General features: G+C 37.5%; 1 protein-coding gene across 7 annotated transcripts in view; it reads right to left on the reverse strand.

Annotated features, from left to right (window-relative positions):
* LOC137401482 (serine/threonine-protein kinase mig-15-like) overlaps positions 1-17,554 on the reverse strand; it is an 86,486-nt gene that overhangs the window by 18,050 nt on the left and 50,882 nt on the right. For 5 of the 7 annotated variants that reach the window (XM_068087855.1, XM_068087852.1, XM_068087853.1 and 2 more), the window contains 5 exons: positions 16,766-16,934; positions 16,012-16,035; positions 12,131-12,233; positions 9,928-10,101; positions 9,413-9,499 (listed from right to left, as the gene is read on the reverse strand). In XM_068087855.1, the coding sequence (XP_067943956.1) occupies positions 9,413-9,499; positions 9,928-10,101; positions 12,131-12,233; positions 16,012-16,035; positions 16,766-16,934 (557 nt within the window). The remainder of the gene's footprint in view (positions 1-9,412; positions 9,500-9,927; positions 10,102-12,130; positions 12,234-16,011; positions 16,036-16,765; positions 16,935-17,554) is intronic. The other 2 variants (XM_068087856.1, XM_068087857.1) reach the window with 2 other exon arrangements.

The following is a 17,554-nucleotide window of genomic DNA, read 5'->3' on the forward strand; positions in this document are numbered from 1 at the left end:
CAAACATGGGTGGGATACTGAAATGAGCGGAATTTGGTGGTCTGAATCATTTTCCAACTGGTGTCACAAAAAGTGAACACAAAGAAAAAGTTTACCAAAGTGGTCACCAACTGATGCAACTGAATGGAACAGTACACTGTTGGCTTCATACATCTTTCAAACAGATCGTTGGCTCACTATTTGCTTGTTGCATAATTTATAGTAGATCAATTCTGCAACATGATTTTTAAGCTTTTAGCGCCTGTAATATGCATACAAGTTATTACGTCAATGTAATGCCCCTGCCTGGTAATTTTATTAGAAAGTGGTCAGCAGGTAATGTTTGGTACGTATCATGATCGCCAGGGTCAAGGTGTTAAGGTGGTTATCAGAACCCAAGTCTTAACATATTCACTTAAGTCAGTGTTAACATGAACACCACAGTCCAAGTGTTCACAGTCCAAGTGTCCAACACATTCATGGTGGTCAAATTATTAACATGGCCATCAGAGCACAAATGTTAACACAGTTCAATCTACCATCTCCACTCGTAACTGGTGGCAGGGAAAGATCAACAAATGCCACATGAATATTTTGTTTCACAATACAAATTTAAATAAGTCGAGGGCATGGGAAGATCAGCACAATGGGAGACAAGGACTGAAGCACTATTGAAGCAATTACGTTAATCAGCACTATGGCATGACAGTTGTCAGCAGTTGTCGGCACCTGCCAGCACCTGCTGGCACACGCCTGCTGCGTAAACTGATTGACTGGATATAATGGGAGGGCAATGATCAATTATCACAGGGTGTGAGCATAAGCGCGACAGCGGCCATTACAGACTGTTCGGTGTTGCAAGCAATTTTTATTTTGTGCAAATTGGTTGGCAAATTTCAAAGTTGGAAACTTGGGTCGGAGAATATCAGCCGTCACGCTTCAAGTTGAAAAACTTACAGCTGATTATCTTCAGTCTTCTTCTATATACATGTAATTTAGCTAAGCGTAGCCTAGGCATGTGTCTGATTGGACTGTATATAACTAGTGGATGCAATGCTTAGTTTATTAGTTATTGAGTATAATGTTTTTTTCAAATCAAATGACTCTCTTTAAGAATGAAAATAATGGGCTTGCACAACAGGAAATAGCTAGAATGGCAACAATTTTCTACTCCATGTGGCCCTAACCCTACACGCCTTGCTGGTTTCAGCCGAAATATAGCTATTCAAATAAACAGTTTCAGTTGTTTAGTGGCACACCCATTTAACCGGTATCAGCAGATTCTAACCTATGACTGACAGGAACCTTCCAGAATCTCTTACCCTCACTATGTTTCCATTATGCGGATGAAGTGGATTTGGAGTTGTGCACACACTGAGTTACCGTGCAATGATTGTCTCAATGGGCATTCGCGTGTTACGGATTAACGCGGGCACTTTGTTAAAAAAGATAAAAATTTTACGCCAGAGGTCAAAGCGGCCCACCGCTGTCTCGCTTAGCTAGCATTCTTTCAAAATAGGAACGATCAAAGCGTGGAAAATGTTGAAAAATGGAATAGCTTCTGGGGCATGTTCTTGCATCATTCGCATGCACCATTTGTATCTTTCGCAAGCACGAAACATTTAATAAATACTTGCGAGAAACCAAACTCACTTAACGTACGGGTTTGTGCTGCTTGTATCTTACGGACGATGTAAACTTTCGAACTAATTGCTTCATGGAAACATAGTGTCTAGCATGGTCGCATTGGGTAACTGGAAAAAAAATTGCAATACCGCTTGGACAAAATTAGAATAAAAAAGCTGCAAGCTACCGAAGACAAAAAGTAAAAATATTAAACAAACACTGCCAGACAAGCTTGCGGGTAACAACTAAATGCTATGCTGTGATAAGATAATACAAACAAAGTATGATATGAACGGTTGATCCAAATATAACTGGCAACATCAAAATTAACAGCTGAAGATATAATTTACACACAAGCTCTGCTTTTATCTCATCGTTCCCAAGCTTTTGACAAATTGAGAAAAAGTCAACATCCCAACTTCTCAACGAAGACAAGAGTACGCGGTGGTAACAATGAATAAACCATCACCATGTATTAGTCACTGACATTGTTTCCTATTTCAGAAACAATTTCACCACTAAAATCCGTTTGAGCAATGAACCTGCTTCCAAAACCAAATGCCCACTCTTCAGATCACAGCTGCTTCTCATAACAATGTACTCATGAACTCTGCTTTGAAACAAAGACCAAGAGTGCTCTATAAAAATGTTATTGCAAATGTAATCAATTAAGTCTATGCAACTGATAGTTAGGAGGCTAATGTCAGCATGAGCTGCTACTTTGATCTTCTATAAAACTGGGATAACTAATTAACAACTCCAGCGCAGGGAATCATCTCTAATCTATACGGACTGATTCAATAATTGACTCTGAACAAAACAGCGGCAGCGGGTAGCTAGTGATACTACGTAATCACAGATAGGAAGCTCTACGTTAAATAGCAAAGTTTTTACGGATATCGAATTTCAAATTGGCACATCCTGCTAATAAAATGTCAGCTGTTAAACCTTGACGTCTCTATGTACTCTCAGTGGTTCAGCAAATAAATCTAAACGCCCACAGACCAGTACGACGCCCACAGACCAGTACGACATAGCCCAGGAGTAAAGAAACCATGACAATTGCATAGCGATATTGCGCAGAAATTGGGCTACGAAGACTAATAAACAAATAAAGACCGTATTTTTCGGACTATTAACCGCACCCCTATATAAGCAGCATCTGCTTTATTTTCAACAAAACGATAATAAAACAATACATAGGCCACAAAACTCAGGTTTTTAACACGGCAGCGACTTTGCTGGTTAATACGGAACAGTGGCGTTAGGCCCTGTTCCGTATTAACCGACGCTTTTTAATCCAGTGCCTAACGGAACAGTACCGGTAGGCATGGTTTCATTTTTTTTTTCACTGCTAGAGTCGCACTAACCAGAGATTCCGGTTAGTGCGCCCTAGCGGGGAAAGAAAAAAACTACAGAATAGCCACACCCTTATATAAGACGCATGGCTCAAAACATCAGAAAAAAGTAGCGGCTAATACTCCGAAAAGTACGGTATACCGTTATCTGCAACTCGCGCCCTATCATGCCTAGCTATATATACTGGTATCCGCAACTCACGCCCTATCATGCCAGGTTACCAGATGACAGCATAGCAGAAGAATCTGTAAACCAATACTTGAAAAGGCCATATTTAAGCACTGTGGTACTGAAGGATCTCACCTCTTGCCGAGGTTCAGCCATAAGTTGTCTAGGCTCAATGTGATTATCTCATGTACGCATCTATCCAACAGATAAACAATGTTATTGACTCGAAACATTTATAGAAGTAAGTTAGCTAGCAGTTCCCATACTGAAAATACTTGCACTCGCCGTGAGGAGAAAAAGGAAGAAGGGTGCTGCCAATAGCAACTGGAAGTTGGCATTTAGCTGACACGTATGGGAAGCATCAGTCTAAACGCAATGCTGCCGGCAGCATAAGATGACAGTGGTAGTTACAGCATATTGTAGTCTTCCATAGGGATTAATATTTCTTACTAGACATTTGAAGGTGACGCTATATCTTCTCATTCAAGTATTAATTGATAGTATCTGTCCCTAGTATTGATAGTAGCTGACCCATAGGAATTAACTGAGTGTAATGAAAATATATGGCCATAATTTTGGCAGACTCGACGCTAACACAAATACGAACAAGACGGAGATTTGAAAGCAAATAAGATTGATAAATTAGCTATTATTGAACAGTAATTGACACAGCGGTAAAGAGCTGTACAATTGTGTCACTACTGTCTACTAGATACAATACACATTGTCACTCTCTGATCTGTCGTTATGGTATAATTATTATTATCATTAGCATAGTAGGCAGACAGATGGTGACGCTAGCATATGTCAAGTCTGCCAAACCAAAGTGCCAGTTGAACCAGTTGAGTTCTTTTTGCAGCATGTGAAGAAAGCTCATCTTACAAACAGATATTCTGACATAAATTCTGAAATAAATATTCTGAAATAAAGTTTCATTACATGACAGCCTTGGCTTACTCAAAAATCAAGTGTGAAACTTACTACATTTTATACCAAGCAAGCTTGACCCTATAACCAAGCTGGCGTTCCCATGCACAACAATATTAAAGTAAACCCTTTTTGCACAGTGTAGCTACGGTAGAAGCGGAAAGAAAAGCAACTTACGGGCTCGACGAGTTTGTAATAATACTGGTCGACGAGTTGATAGTGGTTGAACTCAGTCGATGCATCGACTTCTGACAACTTCGCTTTTCTCTTCCGAAAACGATGCATCACCGTCCCGCATAATTTACAAATCGGCTTCACAAAAGACATAATAGGGATACGAATGGTGTCTGAGACGCAAAGTTTGTTTAAACTCTGACAAATCAGAACAAGACTAATCGCGCCTCGTCTGTACAAGCAGTAGCATGTATTTGCATACAAAATCAAATACACATTGAGAGGCATTCAGGTTCAGACGTGTGCCACCCGCCAATCATTGACAAGAGATGATGCCATTAGCCAATCAGACGACGAAGGCTGCATATAGTAAGCGAGCTACTATAACTTCAATGAGAGCAGGGGGATAGCGTGTATGCTAATGATGAGAATGGAAACTTCCGAATTTTATCAAAAGATGACAGAGCTTCCTTACCAACGATTAAATATTCGTCAGCTGCGCAGTTGCGCATACATGCAACTGTTCATTACAATGGAGTGAATAAGAACAAACGGTATGTCACAACGGTGTCATTCACAAACTCCAGGATATGATGTAACGCATGGCCAGAGTTTATTTATAGCTTTCAAAATTTATTCGGCGATCCATGACCCACAACATCAACAGCTGCGCATCACAAATTAATTGACATTCGATTAATTGAGATTTCGGCCCTATTCATGAACATTCCTTTTTCCCTCCACAATAATGGCAAGGAATAACGATAAACACTTTTATCGTATGTAGAGTGAGCACACTGTCATGAAAATATCATTAACCCTTTCACGGCCAACCATGTACAAATTCGGCTATCGGCCTAGTACCAGCCATTTTACCGAAAAATGCTGATATTGCTTCATGATATGTATACAATATTTTTTCAATTTCAAACTCTATCTAGAACATTTTTGTTACATATTTTATTTTGCCAACATTTTAACTAACACTGCTATGCAAGAAATTCAATGTATCTATACTTTGTGCGATAATAAAGCTATGTGAAGCGATCGCTGCGAAGCTAAAACGATCCTCCGCAACGTTCCTTACTCTTACAAAACCATTACTTTCACCACTATAAGAGTCAGTGCTTCTACTTTAATTATCTGTAAAATGACGAAAAACTAAATCTGAATTGGCTATAATGCCATCAACACAACTAATTATCTGTTTTCTGACTCGCGTGGTACTTAACAAAACTTACACAAAAAATAGTCGTTTTTAGGTTGGAAACTCTCAAACAAAAATTTAAAATTGCTTTGCTGTTTTAGGCTAGTTTTATAGAGAAATCCTCAGGCAACGCTGTCAATTTCATAAAAGTCCTAAAGACCGTTGGTTATGTTGTCAATGAATAATCAAATTAAGTTACAACGCTATTGCTGGGAAAGTCGCAAAAATGCGTCTACGGCACTTGACCCTAGAAAATTAAGTTACAAGTTAAGTTACAACCCTTTCGCTGCCAAAGACACATAAATGTGTCTTTGGCAGCGAAAGGGTTGTAACTTAACTTTCGCTGCCCCTTTCGCCCTTTAACTTAACTTAAGGGTTGTAACTTAACTTTCGCTGCCCCTTTAACCCTTTCGCTGCCAAAGACACATAAATGTGTCTTTGGCAGCGAAAGGGTTAAAGATGAACTTACACAAAATTTTAATAGATTTTAATTTTTCTATCATTTGTGATTTTTTAATGTTTGAGATGATCTGACTGCCAGGATGTTTCTAGATTAAAATTAACAAAACATGATTGCAGTTAAAACGCGTAAAAGAACAATACTTGTGAAATGACATCCCTAGTTGTCATCATTGCTATAGTTGATATCAGCAATACATTCAAGTTGAAGTGTTACCCATCTCTATTCCGTCAGTCTCTTTGCCACTAAATAGACGTCATAATCGCACTTTTACTCGATCTGAGCCTTTTAACCACAATCAAGTTTTGTAGATATTAATCTTGAAACATCCTGGCAGTCAGGCTATCTCGAACATAAAAAAAAAATGTAAATGATAGAAAAATCCCGACACTTTCTGATAAAATCTTGTGCAAGTTCACCATTAAACATCAAACTATACACAGTGAGCTTTTGACTCGTACAATCGAAGAAAATGAATCCGTTTCAATATTTGCTCTGTATTTTGGAGCTAATATTCTTATAAAAATTCAAATCCCACATAATCCAAAGATCTTTCATTTGCACATGCCTACACAAGACAGCTTTCTATTAAACTCCCGAATTAATGATTAACCACATTTGACAATCCATCACGAATGACTTCGAGACAAACCCTTTCTCTAGACACTGCCATAAAGCTACTGCGCGTTTATTGTTGCCAGGTTCTTACAAGCCTTATAATTGTCTATTTCAAAGTGATTAACAGCAGATATTGTTGGAGAAGACTTCACAAAATGATTACCTGAAAGTTCTTGTGATAATTAGACCATTACCGCCCTAATTAGTCGTACGTTCCGCTAATTGGACCATGCAGATGGACTCGCGTCACACCTGCCTAGGGCGAATCCTTCAACAATCATATCGACCAAAGGAAAGGAGAAGTATTACTACAGCGCATCTAAGAGATGAGTAAGAGATGACACTAGCTGTTCTCAAAACCATATTGCTAGATGGAGGATGCTCTGTCAGCGGGAGATCGTCTAAGAACCTTGTTTGGCTAGTAATCATTTTTACATGACTGCCAGAATATTTCCATCACGGACCATTTTTAAATTGGGCAGCAGGGGTTATCCTGTATGCCAAAAGCTATGATATGTCTAAATTAAGTCCTGAATATCACCTGCTGAATCATGTAGTACAAATGTGTAATTGTCAGGTTGGGTATAATTTATGTACTTTTAGCTAACACATCTATCGAAAAAGGCATAATGCAATATTTAAATAGCAATCTATTTGTTTAACATCTGTTCTAAACAGGCAGTGCTGAAAAATCATTATGTAATGTAACTAATTTCAATGTATTATATGAATAAAATCAAAAGCTGGAAAGTTCATAACTTTTTATCATCTATTGCTGGCTCCTGCTGATGGCAGAGTCACCAGGGTGAGCACCTGGGTAATGACAGTCACTTGAAATCAAAAGACTGTTAAAAGTTTGTTGTAATAGAACAGCAGCAGTGATCGACCAATAGCTTGATGTTGGCATGAACCACTTACTACTTTAAAGGGTCGCTTACGTCAAATTTTAAAAGATTTTATCAGACGGTGTAGACATTTCTCTATTATTTGAGATTTCGTTTGTTGTTTTAGGTGATCGGACTGCCAGGATGTTTCAAGATTAAAATTGACAAAACTTGATCGCAGTTAAAACGCTCAGAAGAAAACGACCTCCAACACTGACATCAATGGTCCCCGTTCCTGTTTGTCCCTTTAGTTATGACATCAACTATTGCGTTCAAGTCGCAGTGTTGTGCGTCTCTGTGAACATATATTTTATTTTGTATCCGCTTATTATTGTTGGAATAAAACTTTAAATAAAGCCTCAAATATACATTGCTATAGATAATTCAAAGGATTTAAAGATAGGTCAGTTAGAATCGGTCTCCTTGCTTTTCACTAAATGCTGTGTAACATGAGTACAGATGCTGATGAGACTATATATTTATACTTATAAACAATATGCACAATTATTGACGCCATTCTTGGTGAAATCTGAGCACATCTTTCACTTCTGAGCATTTTAACTGCGATCAAGTTTTGTCAATTTTAATCTTGAAACACCCAAGTAGTCAGATCATCTCAAACCACAAACGAAATCTTAAATGATAGGAAAATATTTATACTTTCTGATAAAAAATTTTAAAATTTGACATGAGTGACCTTTTAATACTACACTGGAGGATCTAATTCAGTCTTCACCAAAGTGAACGGCAGCTAGTGGCGCATGCGTATGAAGACAGCTATAATATATGCTAGACTAAGATATCCAAAGAGCTCCTGCTTTATGCTACATTAAAAAACTATCAAGCTTTATGAGCTTTCTAACGGCACCGGAGTAACGTTGGAAATATAGCAAACATCTCATGACAGATAGCTGTACGAGTGACTCTCAAAGCTGCTCCTATAACTATTGATTGAAGAGAAACAGTTTTGAAGTGAAGTAAAGCAAGCAACAAAACATTCCCCACATTTACATAACCAATGATATAAATACCTCAGGTAAGTTAAGTGTTACAGCGTTACATTTTGATTTAGAGAGCCCACCCACCATTTTGCTTCATCAACTAACATACTTAGACCTAACATACTTAACAATTTTCACATAGTAGATAATCATATTTGATCTAAGATAAATTGAACTGTTTTTTCAGGTGTAGACAACTCCTAAACAGCTTCCCAGCATGGAATACGCATAAGTTCAGCCTTAGGGTCAACATAACAGTCATAAGGAGAACTATCCAATACCATAGCAGAAGAGAAAAGCGAGCAGAGATAAATACCTGATAGTAACCACAATGCCACACATGCAAAAGCTACCCAGCATCCAAATCATACATTACTAGCAATTTAAAGAACTCACAAGCTGAATTGACTACTATATTCTTTAATGTGACAAGAGAAGACAACTAGAAACATTACAATTTATTTTATATTGATAACGCGGAATAAAGGTTTATAATGGTCATCTTTTTAATTGAGTCTGTTAATAACAACAACCGGAGAGCCTCTAAAAACCAAATTATTTAATTCCATTCAATCGACAATTGGAGTTATCTGCCCTATCACCAATTTCCTCCAGTTATCTTATACATGTATACAAAAACGTTGAATCAGATTGACCGACACTCATGTAGTTCAGGTAGTAGTAATTTAAAATGAAATAAAAAGTAAGTTTCAAGATGGAACGGAGGCGCGACATTAGATATTAAATACCAAATACAACCGTGCATACCCTCAACACCCCGGAGCCAAGCAGACCAAATGAGGCCTTGTTGAGAGGAGCATGCAACAAGTAGTGGCAGCAACAGCGCTAACACTGTATGGGAGACAGACGACGGCCCCTAACCAGACAAAAAGATTATGGATCACCAGTGACAATGATCTTTCTCCCGGTGTAAAGAAGACATTGACAAAAGATGGTACCGAAACATTGGGACAAAGGGAAGGTATGCGAGCTGCAGACGAGTCGTTACCCTTTGATGCCCTGGCACAAAATCTTTCACTTCTCTGACAGGATTCTTTGCTTGCAGCTCCTTAGTTATCAGATCGCTCATGTACTTCTGTCACCAGCAAAAACAAAAGATAATCAGTACCTGCGACAGCCTTCTGAGATCGCAAAGTAAACAGTGTAATAGGACATTTATGGTCATGTTCATTGCGGCACATCTGATTTACCGTCCCATGGGTTAGATAGCTGACGCGGAAGTTTGCTCATCCCCATCGCCCTGTTATATGAGCCGACATAAGATGCTGGTTTAGTACCTTTCTTGACTCACAAAGATTTACAAAGCATGCAAAATCTTAAAATCTTTAACGTGAGCCTGGAGTGAACCGCTGTCCCAGCATGCAGTAACAATATTCTCAGCCAGAAGAAGTCTTTCCAAAATGTTGCATGACAAGCACATCGACCAAAGCCAAAGTATTTATCAACACTAAATAGAGCAAAAACCGACGATTCAGAGAAGCATGCGCCATTCTACACGGGTACCTGGCTGACGACTAGCGGTGACTCTACATCCTTTGTAGGAGAAATGACTAAAGCTGAAATCGTATTTGGGGGAGGTTCAAATGCATTTCCAGTCTTAACCAGAGTTCCACTATTGGAAGAAGAGAGGGTAGCTTCTGGCTGGCCCGAGTTGATATCCAGCAGAAGATTAGGTTTCTAATATTGTAGCAGCAAAACAATATAATTTTAAAAGGATAAGAGTGCAGGACTGTTGATATAGTACAAAGACCATTTTGAGAGAAGTTGCCTTTCCTATGCAACACAACTGCTAACCATTTATAGGAAACATAGGGCATTCTTGGACTATAAATTGTTTTGATCCCGAGGTTAAAAAGTTAAACCAAGTTTGAAGCCAAAATTTACAATCGCAGCAAGTATTTACTCTATATTCAACAGACTTGTTCACCCTTGGCAGAGATTGTATAATACGCACTTTTAAACATACACGCAGACAGATGCTACTATCACCTACCAGACTAGCTATATACTCAGCTCATGACTCAGCAGATGCTAGTATATGACTACAAGAAGTTGTCTTTTCTACTTAACCATGAGAGACTACACAGTTTTATAATGCAGGCATTAGTGCTAAAGCTGCTGTAGGAAAATTGAAAGATTTAAAATGGGAACAGAGAGAACGACTCCGGGTTTACCTGTGTAATATTTGGATTACTAGATGAACGTGCCAGCCACGGGGGAGGTGCGACGGCCCCCTGATAACACAGAGGACTATAGGTTACCAGAGTATTATAGCATAAAATAAAAGCATTACACATACATCAATGCACATAACTACTATTAATCAAAAGCAATGAGAATCGTCTTCACAACGTCATCAACCGACTAATCGACATACAAATATTATGAAAAAGCAAGGCAATAAAATACGACGATAATAAGATAGAAATGATAATAATGTGGCCACAGCTAGGCTGTATGTATATGGTAAAGCTGACAGTTAGAGCAGACGGGAAACCGTGCAAAACACTGACAAGGGAACTGTTGATGTGACAACGATTCTACAACATCTGACCAACAAGCGAGAGATGACAACAACCAAATAACCAGCATTGGACGGAATATGCCAGGCTCTACCATGCATTGGAGAGGATTAAGAATTGCGTCATCTTGTCATCACTTCATCACTAAATTTCGATCGTAATAGATCTACGATACCTTAGCTCTACCTAACCTACTGACACTGTTTTGACTTTTCAAGTTCCAATGAAAAACGCTTGAAAAAAAAACCCGTACGGTCGTTATAGTTTTTTCCTTGTAGAATACCCAAAGTTAACGGACTAATACTTAACCAATGTGCAACAGAGTTTCGGGAGCTTTACGCTTGCTCGCCATGCTAAAATAATAAGCATGCAGAACGCTATATAACCATGCACTGAAAAGACTTACACAGGCATCGATTTTCTCGCCATAACAAAAACCAATAAGCCTTCTAAACGTTTCAATGCAAGTAATTTTATAACTTAAATTTGAAAAATCCAGCCACCGGCAACCGTACAAGGAAACCATAAGCGCTCCCAGCTAGAAAAAATATAACCCAGAGGCAGTTGCGGACTGAATAAGCGTGCAGTGGTAGAGCCCAGCGGGACAAACTATGACTAGAAAGAAAGAGAAACTGACAACTCCAGCACTCACCACTGATGAAACATTTGCATAGATGTGACTAGAGGAACGGGCGTGCCCACCCTCCCCCACTCTTGCAAACATGGGGTGGTCGTAGTAGGAGGCTGGAAGCTGCGCAACAAGCACAGGCTAACATTATCCGAGTCTAATCTCAAAGCATTGCGAACGGTAGAAATAAGTATGAGTAATAAAATCAGGAGCTCAGACTATGGTGGTCTATGGAACTCTGACTATGGTGGTCTTGGTCCGAAATGGGATAACAAAGAAAGAACAGATTCAGAATGCTAACTTCATCAAACGCATGGTTACATATGATCAGCGACATTCATCATGGAAATCCTCAGAGTGAATAAAACCAGACTTGAATACCTAGTCCAAGACGGGGTCTACCAACAAAGCCTTCATCGCAGGTCTGATGCCGGTACAACAACCTAACGGGAATCAAAACTAGTTATTTACTAATACTGTGCATGGGGAAGCAACTCCACAGTATAACCTACCACGTAGACAAAGTGAAGGAAAAGCGAAAAAGATTAATACATACCTTTCTGAGTTTGTCTTCATCCTTGTCGTCGGAATTGACCAGCATTGATTGGATGCTTGCGGAGTCACCGGTGTTCCTGTTAGCAGGGTACCCGCTTCCAGCTCTATGGGGAGAATCATGTGAGCTTAAACTCTTGGTGTTACTTTTAATGCAAGATTATCAGATTATCAGAGATTATCAACAACTATTTAATGATCAACTTGCACAAAATTTTGGTAAACTTTATGAGGAAGTATCGGTATTTTCTATCATTTGCGATTGTTTTTTGTTTGAGGCGATCTGATGGCCAGGTCGTTTCAAGATTAACGTCGATACAACTTGAACTGTGGTTAAAACCCTCAGATCAAGTGAAAGTGCGATTATGACGTTTGTAGTTACAAATAGACTGACATTATAGAGACACGTAACACTGCAACTTGAAAGCAATCGCTGATATCAACGATAACAACTAGTGATGTCATTTTGCACGTACTTTTTTCCTGAGCTTTTTAATCACGACGTTTTTGTTGATTTTAATCTTGAAACATCCTGGCAGTCAGATCACCTCAAACATTAAAGACAATCACAAATGATAGAAAAATATTGACACTTTATAAAAAACCAACACAATTTAAAAAACCAATAAAATCTAATAAAACTTTGTGTAAGTTTATCTATAAGGTTAAAATTAATCTCATAGTTAATCTCATAGTTAATCTCATAGTTAACAGATACAGACAGAATATTAATCTCATAGTTAACAGATACAGACAGAATATTAATCTCATAGTTAACAGATACAGACAGAATATTAATCTCATAGTTAACAGATACAGACAGAATATTAATCTCATAGTTAACAGATACAGACAGAATATTAATCTCATAGTTAACAGATACAGACAGAAAATTAATCTCATAGTTAACAGATACAGACAGAATATTAATCTCATAGTTAACAGATACAGACAGAATATTAATCTCATAGTTAACAGATACAGACAGAATATTAATCTCAAAGTTAACAGATACAGACAGAATATTAATCTCATAGTTAACAGATACAGACAGAATATTTGCCAGGGCACCGGCTACTTGATAAGGGATTTATGACAGCATGAGATGAGGACAGAGCCTAATAGTTCAAGAGAAGAAATTTCATTTAAATGAGTTTTTAAAGAGCATTAAAAAATGCAGCAGCCACTCTAGCCAACACAACTTTAAATGCAAAGGAGAAGCATAGTTTCAGCAGCATTGGAGCTATGGAGCTGCTACAAAATGATGATTTATATATTTAATTTAAACTCAAAATCATTTTATTGTCAGCTATAGAATAGAATATAGCTATAGAATATAGAACTTTTTGATACCAAAAAACTGTAATGTGAATTTTGTTGCAAGTCAACCTTTAAGAAAAATGGATTACCAACACTTAAACCAGCCGGTTTACAGCGTTCAGTATCAACAACACGTACAATCATGTGCAAAAGTATACGGCCTGCAATAATCCCACGACCAAACACGAGCGGAGCGATTGTTTGAGAGATTTATGATAAATGCATATGCACACATGAAAATTATCAACAATGCATGAAAATTATTGCCACTATATAAAACTAGTGGCAATTTGTCTTAAAAAAGGGCAAGAATGCAAAAACTTGATATCATTTTAATGCTCAGAACCTTCTCTACCTGTTTTTCTTATCCACAAGTCTTTCAAAACAATATTCTGGTTACGTTGCTAAGCAGTATTAAACGTAAATATTTTTTACCGAATGCCACTTTGCTGAAACGAGTGCTTGAACTTCCAAAAATGACTGAATCTATATTGCTAGAGAAGTAGAACTGTCAAATATTTAAAAAAACTTCTAAGAATTTAACCTAATGTCTTGAAGAAAAAAATTACCATCTATTAACTTTTGCTAATGTTTCATTAATACAGAGCAGATCTAATTGTATGAGAGTATTATGTAATTAGGAGTAAATTTCAACTCACGAACAATACAATAACATCACAGAAAAGTGTAAATTTATAAGATTATAATAACATATAACTTTATTTTATTTCACCTGACTATATTGAGATTAGCGAGGCCAATAGTTCATGTGTACAAAGATTATGGAGATTATTGGGCAGTCTGATACTCATGCACACGACTGTAGATTGGCTTATCAAGAAGCAGTCACGATGATCATTGTATTAACAGTATTAACACTCTCACACATTCAAAAGCACAGGCATCTTAGCATTTGTTAGGAAGCTTATAATCTTATGCTTATGTAAAATTATATGCATTTATTTCATATATGTTTATCTGATGATAAATATATATGACATAATATAAACATCGATTGCATACTCCCAACCAAACATAATAAAATGGTAAAAAATTTCTTTGGTTTAAATGTGATGAATTATCATGAGCTAATTTTTGAGTGATCTAACAATATTTACAAAATTAGTAGCAAAATTTGGTGTGAAAAAGTTACACTATCTAATGGTCTGTGACAATTTCGAAGCTTTGAAACAATCAAACGATGATATATCATAGTTTAGACATAATAGACCAATCAGACGATTTGTAACAGCTTGTAACCAATGAACAATAGTTTTGAAACTAAACGAGCTTGTTCAAAGTTTCATGTTTTCAAGGTCATCTTTCAAGGTCACTATCAGCAGGAGCTTCATGATAAGGAAATTTAGTTGTTTGATGGCGATTTTTAACCCTTTGACTCTTACTGACCGCTTTTGCGGCCTTACGCAAAGTGTGTCAGAAACACTAGTGGCCGGAAAACCGGCATTGGCACGATTCTGTTTACAATCGCTGTTTCTAAGCGACAACGCAAGCCAAGCTGTTTACTCTTTGCATAAAACAAAAGCCCGGGAATTTTTACATCCATTTTTCATACTTTCAAAGATATTTATCGACTTCCTTCATTATAATAACCAATCTTTATTAGGATGATATTGGGAAAAAAACGATGCAGCTCATTCTTTGGTAGGTAATAAATGATTAATGCAAACAAAGAATTTTATTATATTAACTATATTTTTCTAGTATATTTTGAGTCATGAAATGATGTCGAACATGTGTTCGATGGATATGATACTACTGTAAATGTTTTTCCAAATTTTATAAAAATTTTCAAATTTTTTTTAGTTTTGGCCTGAATATTGGTGAAGTACTGTTTTTTTCTGTTTGATGACATTTGCTGTGGGTTGCCCAACTTATTTACTTGTTTACTTGTGTTATCAAATATCTTTGTATAATGAGCAAATTCAGACATATTTACTAAAATTTTAAAAACTTCGGATCGTTGGAAAATTGCGCAGGGTTACTTACAGACAAAAATGGCCAGGGTTTAAAGGGTTAAGGTGCACAATTTGAAAGTCGTCACCATTAAACATTTATCGCCAGTCGTACAAACATTATAATCAAGCAATGACGATTTATTTCACACAACGAGTTTCAGGGTGGGCGGATACTGGAACTAAAACGCACGGGTCTTCTAGTCTTATAAGCCCATCCCAGAGCCATCCACGTACACAGGCATTCATGAAAGAAATATTTCTATTTATCACAACACAAAACGGTTTCTTTTTAAGTTAAAATATACAAAAAAAATTAACAAAAACTCACAAGTACTTTTATATAATAATAATAATAATATTACACTATATCGCAACTCATCTATTCGCAATATCAAATCATATTGTTTGGTGATGTTTGGAACTCATGAAGCGCTACCATCAGCACAAAAACATGACCAAAACGATGTCATATTACTTATCACCATTTCTAGCATCTCTTAGACTGAGAGCGTGTGTGTGAGTAGGAAGCGGTTAGACTATTCTATGCAAGCACGGAGAGAGCTGAAGCAAGGACTGAGCTATACACTACCTCTTATCTCTCTTGTTCAGGTTCCTGCATGAGCACAGAGATGGGAAGTTAGTCAAATGTACTTCAATTCAGCAACAACGATGAATAGTTTCTAGCTACAGTTGATGTGACTCAGCAAATTTGATATGACCAAGTGACCATAACGCTTTACAGCAACTCTTTACTCTGCTACTTAGCAATACCGATTCTACCACGCTTCTACTTTGTAATCACTACGTTTCCATTGTGCCAATGATGCAGATTTGGAGTTGTGTGCACAATGAAAACTGTGTGACTAAGTTATGCGCGATAAGTGTTTTAACGAACATCGCGTGTGTGGATTTTGCTTTGCTAAAAAAGGTAAGGATTTCTACACCAACACAACAGAGGTTTTACACAACAGAGGTCATAGCCACGCACTCGGAACTGCTCATATTGAAATAGAAACTGCTGAAATATGAAAATGTTTAAAATGGGATAATTTGCGTGGCGCTTTCTTGCGCATCATTTGCAAGTGCTTTTTCCATCTTTTGCAAGCATGAAACATTCGGTAAAAATTTGACAGTAATAAAACTCACTTGACTTGTGAATACTCAATGTTACTCAGCAATAGCTATTATATGTAATAACAACCATGGTTTCTGGCTAAACTAGGGCAACTCTGCAACTCCCAGCAGGATACAACTCCTAGTGCACACTAAAATTTCATCTACTTTAAAAACTATTTTCATAAACAGAGCTAACACCGACGGCCGCCCTGGCAGCATTAACTCACAAGTGAGCAACATCAGGTGCAGGTAGCGTGCCATCATCCCTTGTCGGACCCTCATCTTCATCGCTGTCGTCCTGCACCGGAGGTACCGGCTTTCTCACGCTTGGGTTTGGCGTGGCTGACGACTCGCTGCCAAGGTCATTCAGTTGCTTGGCCAGTTCGTCCAAATCTTCTGTGAACACGAAGAATAAACAGGTCACTAAGAGAGTGAAGAGACTCGTAAAAATAAAATATTGCAGTATTTATATTTAAATATATCGCGCGTTTTAACCATGATCAAGTTTTGTCGATTTTAATCTTGAAACATCCCGACAATCAGATCACCTCAAACTTAAAAAACAATTGCAAATGATAAAAAAATACCGACACTATCTGTTAAAATCAACTAATACTTTGTGTAGGTTTATGTTTAAACATCACATGCTCCATTAGGTTAAATTTACACAATTTTACAATGTAAATTTTACAAATTTACATAATTTAAATCACAATACGACGATAAATTGGGAAAAAGTTTGACTGAGTTTATCTGTCTCAGACTGAAGCGCAATCTAGCAATGGAAAGTGAGCAAGAGAGAAAAGAGTGAAGTAGAAAAAGTGGCTAAAAGTAGGAAGAGTGGCTAAGCCAGAGAGCTGTGTAACAGAAAGGAGGTCTATCTACCACTCATTTTGACCAAAACAAACGTGGCCACCCGTATAAAATAATCTGTACAAACAATATCGGTGAAAACCAGCTGTAAATAATCTAGAAACACTCGGCCTAGTATTCTGGAGATGCTTTGAAAACAAAAA

This window comes from Watersipora subatra, chromosome 8 (genome assembly GCF_963576615.1).
Source record: "Watersipora subatra chromosome 8, tzWatSuba1.1, whole genome shotgun sequence".
NCBI classification, from domain to species: domain Eukaryota; kingdom Metazoa; phylum Bryozoa; class Gymnolaemata; order Cheilostomatida; family Watersiporidae; genus Watersipora; species Watersipora subatra.